This window comes from Cygnus atratus, chromosome 2, assembly GCF_013377495.2.
Source record: "Cygnus atratus isolate AKBS03 ecotype Queensland, Australia chromosome 2, CAtr_DNAZoo_HiC_assembly, whole genome shotgun sequence".
Lineage (NCBI taxonomy): Eukaryota > Metazoa > Chordata > Aves > Anseriformes > Anatidae > Cygnus > Cygnus atratus.
The window spans coordinates 101,515,899-101,523,886 of record NC_066363.1 but is presented as its reverse complement, the minus strand read 5'-3'; the positions used below and the strand labels follow the sequence as shown (position 1 = coordinate 101,523,886).

The following is a 7,988-nucleotide window of genomic DNA, read 5'->3' as shown; positions in this document are numbered from 1 at the left end:
CAAAAATAAATAAATAAAATAATAACTTTTTTTTTTTAAATAAAGCAACCAACAAAGAAACAAAAAAATCAAGTGTTGTCTGGCTGAGAGGTGGTGAAAAAGAGGGCAGAGACTGTATGTGAAACCAGATCTACAAACTGACAAATCTTTCAGTGTTAATCTGCAAGTGAGATATCTTTTTGTAAATTAAATGAATAGGATTATGCACTTTTCTGGCTAGCAATTGCAAGAAAATATTCCTCTTTTTTTTTTGATCCTTCAAGAGCTTTTATACTTTAAACAATTGCTAGTCTTATTTTGAACAAAGCTTATGTTTAATATGCTATAATGTGTCTTGAAAGAATTCTTTTGTAGGCATATCACATTTTTTTCTATAAAATCTAAAATATTCTGATTTGACATATCATATCAGACATTGGAATAGAATTTAAGGACTAGGATTCTGCCCAAAGTAGAAGTTTAAACATATCCTTTTGACATTGCGCTAGAAATAGCTAGGAAGTCATATATATATATATGTATGCTAAGTATTTTTTCTATGTCTTTTTTCTGATCATATCTTTTATGTATAATTTTATGGTTATATAGATATTTGTTCTTGGATAAAAGTAATGTAGAGTTTTACTCCTAGCAGATGTTCCAAAATTCATCTAATCAGGAAACAAGTTGCTAGGACACAAAAGGAGAGTCAATCTCTCATCTCCCTAACTTTACTAATTGATTATGGCAAAAGAATTCAGAACAAATAAAATAATAAGGGTTATTCTGGTGAAAGAGAATTTTCTTGGCCTAGTATCATAATTTTTACACTTGTTACACTTGGATAGAAAGCCAACAGCAGTCAATGAAAACGCAAGAGTCTTTAGACCATCATATAAAGATTCTGATAACTTTTCTTCTTTTATTTGAGTGGGATTCTGGTAAGCTAGCAAAATGTTTTTATCACAATTAAAAAATATTTTGGAAATCAGAAACATCAAGATTTATATTTGCTTATTTTTCCCCTATACATGTATATATAGAATGCAGTTACAAATCTTTTCCTCATAATTCCATCAGCCAAGTGGTGTAATGTTTTCTAGATTGTATTTGCTGCAAGATTCATCTCTAGATGTAAGTTCACAACAAGACCTTTACTGAGAAAGTCTAATTTGGCAAAAAGTTTGACATACAAGAACAATTAAGTTATAACAAACTTCATAATCCATTTGCTAAGAATACTATCGATTCTAAAAATCTGAAAAACATCTGACAAACTCAACTACAGAAATATGCTTCACCTCAGTCCCAGTGGGTATAGCACTCATAGGGATACAGTAAATGCTACAAATTCCTGACCCATAAAATTTAAGACAGTGCACTTGGAAAGAGGTTATCTAGGAAAAGGACTCCTGAAACTTCCATTAACAATCTAACTTTTTCACTGAAAATGGTTATGGAGTGCATTTTTATACCACAGTAGTAATGCACACTCTCTAACCAATCATTTGTAGTTTTTTCTTTCTCGAGCAGTTTAGATTCATTCCTGTCTGTTCATTTCACATATGACAAAACCAAACACAAGCAGTTCCAATAGTTTTCCCTGATTTCTCTAAAAGCATTTTTTTTCCTAAAAGACATTCTTCTCATTTATTTATTTATTGATAGATCCATCTCAAGGAGCAGTATGATTAATTAAAGGCATGGTCATCACTGTGGAGGGCACAGAATATCCGTGTGTTGCAGCTCATTTATCAAGTTCAGAAAGGAATTTGCTTTTCTTCATTTATTTTTTTTTCCAAGTTTAGTAGTTTAAATCTTTGTGTCATTGAGTTAGTCGTTAGACACCACATTTCAGCGTCTGGCAGGGGGGCACCTTCGTGGCTTCTTGCTCGCCAAAAAGATGCCCTCCCGGGCCGTGTGTCCGCACGGATCCGCCACCCGGGCGGGAGATGTGGCCGCGGCCACAGGCACCCGCCTCCTCCCGCAAAGTCGGCACAACCGGGGCCGAGCGGAGCCGCTGCCCCCTGCCAAACGGCGGCACCGGGGCTCACCCCCCAAGACAGCCACCCCCGGCCCCAGTGGCCAGCAGGGCCGGGCTGGGGGCGGGCTGCGCGGCCGCGGCGCCGGGGGCGGTGTCCCCGCTCCGCTCCGCCCGCTGCCCCGCCCGCCGGGCCGCCGCCGGGAGGAGCGGTGCGTAGCGGAGCGGTGCGGGGCCGAGGAACGGTGGAGGAGCCTTACGCGGGCGGGCGGCCCCCGTCTGGCGCGGAGCGGAGCGGAGCGCGGCGGCCGCCGCTGCCTGGATGCCAGAGGCACCTCCGGAGCCGGCGGCCGGCGGCACCCGGGAGGGCCCGGGGAAGGAGGAGGAGGCGGCAGAGGAGGACTCCGGGCGCGGAGGGGAGGAAGCAGGCAGCGCTGGCCATGGCCTCCAACTTTAACGATATAGTCAAGCAGGGCTACGTGAAAATCCGCAGCAGGAAGCTGGGGGTGAGTGAGCTCTCCCTTCGCCTGCCCTGCCCGCCGTGGGGGGCTGGGGGGCGGTGGTGCCCCGGACCGGGGCCGGCAGCACGGGGCGCGGCGACCTGCTGCTGCTGCTGCTGCTGCCGCTGCTGCTGTTCCTCCTGCCGCCGCCGCCTCTGCTGCTTGCACTTTGCTCCCTTCTGTAGGGGTCGGTGGGGATGCGCTGCCATTGCACATCGCAGGGAGCCGGTTTTTCCCTGCTCCCTGCCCGCCGCATCCCTCCGCCGGCGCTTTCCCGGGGCACGGTCCGCGGGGAGCCTCGCCCCGTCCTTCCGCCCGCCCGGCTCTCACGGCTCGGGCCGGGCGAGCATCCATCCCCCTTCGGGCGTCCCTTCCCCCAGCTGCCCCTCTCCGTGCTGCTTCCAGCAGAGGCTCTGGGGGAGGGAAAGAGGGAGGGAGGCGCAGGCAGGATTGTAGAAACTTTGTGCACGGTTCCTTCCTCACCCCCACAACCCTCCCGTTTGGGGAAAGGGATGCCTTCGATCAGGGCGAGGGCTGGAAATATCGGAGGCTCGTAGCGGAGCTAATAACTGAGGAAGGTGGGGAGGCTGGTGCCCGAGGACGTGGGGAGCTGGGAGTGGGTGGGCAGAGGGTGACAGCCGCAAAGATGCAAGGGCAGCTGCAGAAAGTGACAGGATGTGAAACTGGGGGCAGCCTCACAGGTGGCCTTGGTACCCACCGGGATGCTCAGGGAGGCCAAAGATAACACCGCGTTCTCAGGCTGGCCACAGGCACTTTTGCTGATGGGGTACAGCAAGCCTTGGAAAGGCAGCAAAGTTGGAATAGAGTGCATGCGGCTACGCAAGGGCCAGCATCTCGTAAACTTCAGGCGCTCCCAGGACTCAGCTGTCTAGGCTTTCTTCTGCTCTTTCGGGTGGTGAGAGAAGGCTCCAGGGAGATGGAAGCCCCAAGGCCTCTGCTGCCTTGCACAGCTGCTGATGTTGCCAGTAATCCCAAAAGACCTGGCTCCCTGTGGGCTGGGGATCAAACCTGGTGGAGCTGTGGAGGATGGATGGGGTATGTCTTTTGGGCTCATCCTATTTTATTTTCTCTGTGTGTGCAGAGAAGTGTAGGGTAAAAAGCACCTGCTTTGCCCTTCAGGAAGGTGGGCTCCCTCCCCCTGCTTTCCCTGAAACCCAGTAGAGAAGGGGCCATGTGAAACCTTCGCCCTCTGTCTCCCCCCACCCCGACCCACAAGTCAAGCAGAGCAAGCTTATCACAGTGCTAATATTTATTTTCTCCTCTTCTCTCCACTCTCCTCCACAGATGCTGTGCTCTGCTTGCAGACATAGCATGCAGGATAGTGGGAGGCTAATCATAAATCGACCTTTGGAGCACTTTGCTGCCTTGGCAGGGTTGTTAATTCCAGAAGAACACTGAAGAGTTTGGTGCGAATCTTTAATAGTGTGAAGTCTGAATGTTTGAGGGAAGGTGTAAATCCAAAGAGAATGGATGCTCCCATTAATGGTTTTTCAACCCAAGAGTTGCTTTATGCATCAGAGTCATGCATTTGTTTATCTGAAGAAACAATTTTTAAGCCTTAGTTTGTTTCTGGCAGTCCTTTGCTTAACCTTTGCTCATTGTGTCTTTCCCCAACTCAGTAATGTTGCTGGATGGGCCCAATACAAAGCAGTGGGATGATGGTTTCAGATCACCTTGGTGTTGGTAGTTGGAGGCAAAGTTGATCAATTTGATTTACATCTCTGTAGTTGAAGGTATCTCAGAGTCCTTTAAATGTGAAATTGTGAATATGCATATCTCTATACATGCAAATACATGTATACCTTTGCGTATAGCGTATGTGCAACAAACGTGGAGTTCATATTACAGCAATTTTGGACAATATTTGCTGACTTCTGAAAATGAAATTGTGAAAGTACTGATATTTCATTTTGGCACAGCTTAAAGTAGCTTTAAGGCATACATCTGATTTTTTGGGGGCAGAATGAGTAACTGCATTTTTTGGAAGCAAATATTATTTATGGTCAAAAGGATTATTGTACTTGTGCACTAAACAGAAGTAAAACAGTTTGTACAGTGTCTATGGAGAATGTTCTTCTATTGAAGAGGTGTGTGGGGGTGAGAATTCAGACCACACAGCCTCAGGCAGGTGGTAGTATAAGCTTAAATATGTCATATGGGGATGAATAAATCTATTAACTACAATATAAAATGGATTGTATTTTATAGAAAATAGCATCAAAATTCAAATGAGGTGTGATGGTTGAAAGGTATGAATATGTGTGTATATATCCATAGCTAATTGGATTCTGGTGACTGAATTTCTAAATTAATGCATTTTTTATTCACCGAGTGAAACATTAAAGGTTTGTATTTTTCCCCTTAAATCTATCTCCTAGTCCAGACCTTAATGAATTACACTAGAGCTGTCATAATGTAGGTGAATGCATCAGCTTTCAGGGATATAAATGTCTGTTAACAAATGATTATTTTTAACCTCCAGAAAATATTAAAAGTGGGGAAGGGAGCTATGGGTTCTGCAAACTAAGGGTAAGATCACTTTGTAAATAGACTTATATTTCTTGCTGGTTATATTTTATACTTATACACTGGGAGTTACTGATTTTTTTTTTGTCATAATATAGTCTATATTCTATGAATATTTTGATGTCTCCTGAAAAGTAGATTAGAAATTGGAGAGACAAGGTGACTAATGCCAATTGTAGTGCTAGACTTGGGCAATAAAACTAATTCTAACCATTAGGCTGGTAGCCAACTCATGATGGAAATTCTTCCAGTGCAGCTTTTATTCTGTCTTGTCTTGCGACTGAGGGAGCCCTGGCTGGGAATCAAAGGGAAAATACTTCAGTATAATGCAACCTGTGAAGTTTTAGGTACAATTGAGTGACATAATACTGTAGAGCAAAAGCCGATATTGTATTTCTTTTGTTGTTTTTTTTTTTTCTTTTTTTTTTTGGTCTTGGGGTGAATTTTCAGATAGGATTTGATTTCCCAATAATTTATTTTTCAAAAACCTTAGTTGTAAGGCTTCTTCTGTGTGCCTCCCTTTATTGATCTTGTACTTTGTAAAATAGAAACTCTTCATAAGTTTTTTTTTTTATTTTGTTTTTATTATTAAGATGTCACATGTTTACTTTTGACTTATTATGGCTATGACTTGCAGTAAGTGCACTTGTTACCCTGGCTACCTACTCCCTACATATACTCAAAATAGATTCTTACTATGAGCAAGTGCTGCCTCCAGTCATGGAGGATGGACAAATGTCCATTCTGAATCGAGCAGTCAGGACTTGGAGCTATTTAAGATTAACATCTTAATGTACTGCTGTATATTTTCTGACAGTCTGGCATTTTCTGGCAGACCCCATTATTCCGATATCTTTACATTGTTTCTTTCAATTTAGGGTTGGATACTCAGCATGTCAAAATGAGGAGCTTTACCAGCCTCTTTGTTTTTGTTAGAAGCTGACATCTGCCTCCACTGGGAATATCATGGTTTCTGCTGTGGAGGTGTTAGGCCACGAAGAAATATCCAGTCAGTTAGACCACTTAGATTATCTCCTTACTTTTGTTAAGCATGGGCTGTGTATAAAACAGCTCTATGGTGCCTTGAAATATGTACTGAAGCGTACGTAATGTTCTCTCACGTGTATACTTGTGATTGCTCTATGAAGATGTCATGTATCCTTGAAATCGTAGTCAGTGAGAATGACTGTAATTAAAACATCTTCTTAAGAGCTAGTTTCTTTGTAGCCTAAAATATGTCTTTCTTTTCAGTATTCTGGCATTGCTGTGCTGTTTGATGTTTTGCTTTTCTCTAATATTACATAAAGGAAATACCTCATTCTTGCAGCCATTACATTTGACCTGTGTGACCCTCTTTTCAAATAAATTTGATTGTAATGTGGTGTGCTGTTTGGATCAGAATAGGTCATTTGTGTAGTGTGGAATAGGACTGCGCTGCCTTTGTTCTTTTGGAGTCTTTCATAGTTGTGTTACATTAAAATTCATATGACACAATTTTATACTGTGCTGGCTGTGCTCATAGCTGAAACTTTCCCGTAGCAGATTGGAATCCCTTTGTTGTCTCCCAATAAACTAAGTTGCAAGTATTTCATGCCTAGTTGAAGTGCTGTTTCTTAGAAGGAAAAGTAATTTGATGTCACATTAGGAAGTCTAATTAAAAATGAGTGTTGTGTCACTTCGGTAGTCTTGTTTTGACCCAAATCAACCTTCAAAGTCACAATCTTTTTGTTTGTTTGTTTTCTCATTACTTTTGGCACGCCTTGACCACAGAACAAAAGTATCCCATCTAATGGAAATTTTTACTGAGTTGGTGAATAAAACCTGGTTTTTATGTGTTTCCACATACTGAGTAGAATTATTTCTTCATTGGTTCAACTTATACTCTGCTTCTGCTATCCAAAGAGAAAATTGTACCTGCCAGTCAGTCTCGTTTGAGTAATAAATAACAGGATGCTGTTAGTAATCAAATGAAAAGTTTTACTGTATAAACTCCCCTGCTTTTAACTATACTTTTAAGTCATTACAGGTAGCTTTCTGGAGAGAAGCATAGTGTTTTTTCTTCCGGTGGTAACACTGATTGGCTGAAGACAGGGTTAACAATGTTACAGACATGAACCTCTGATTGCCGCTTAGTTCCTTTTGAGTGCAGTATCTGTTTTAGAAAATCCTAACATTTAATTGGTAATATGTAATATTGATAATAATAATTGATAGGGTGAAGAAAGTGAAGGGATCTGCAAGGACAATCTGTGCCCTAAGTTTGAGGTTATGTTGATTGATGACAGTGGCTTTGCAGGTGGGTCGTGATGAATACAGGGGACAGAGCAAGGGTTCTTCATATTCTCTTATGCTATAGCAGCTATAAGACAAACAAACAAATGGAAAAGTCCAAGCAAAGAGCCTGGAATGGATATCCTTTCCATAGATTATTTTATATTATTACCTATGGCAAATCTGCTTACCATTTTTGAAAGCACTGAGAATGGCGTTTATAACTACATCATAATGTGACCTAAACTATGCATTACGTCTCATAGCATGAAAATAATTCAAATGAGACTTTAAGAACTTAATTCCTATTTATAATGAATTTATTTTAATTTCAGTAAAGCTCCAGACCTACAGGATTTAGATGCCAGATTCCTTCCATGTAAAAGAGTTCATTTTTCATGCTAGTTCTAGACAACCTAAGATAGGGAATTAAAAGGATTTCACTGTAATCCATTAAGGACGCTAGTCACATTTACTTCTTAATACTGAAAGTATCATTTAAAGTACCAATAATTACTGCTTTCAATACTTTTTTGTGCTATAGTTACATGAATGGTTTTGCAGAATTAAATAGAAAATATATGGATTTCCAATTAGATTATTATGGAAAGAACAGTCATTTTGAACTTTGGACCAGTTCTTATTGATTAAGCATATTGTGTAGCAAATTGAAAGAAATATCTTTCGGCATTGTAAACAAGGACAAAAAG

General features: G+C 41.9%; 1 protein-coding gene across 4 annotated transcripts in view; it reads left to right on the top strand.

The window, feature by feature from the left end:
* Positions 1-2,150: 2,150 nt before the first annotated feature.
* Positions 2,151-7,988, top strand: part of DOK6 (docking protein 6) — a 214,043-nt gene continuing 208,205 nt past the window's right edge. For all 4 annotated transcript variants that reach the window (XM_035550561.2, XM_035550560.2, XM_050708955.1 and 1 more), the window contains exon 1: positions 2,151-2,466. Coding sequence is in view for 3 of the 4 variants with exons in the window: in XM_035550560.2 (XP_035406453.1) it covers positions 2,401-2,466 (66 nt within the window). In the remaining variant the exon portion in view is untranslated. The remainder of the gene's footprint in view (positions 2,467-7,988) is intronic.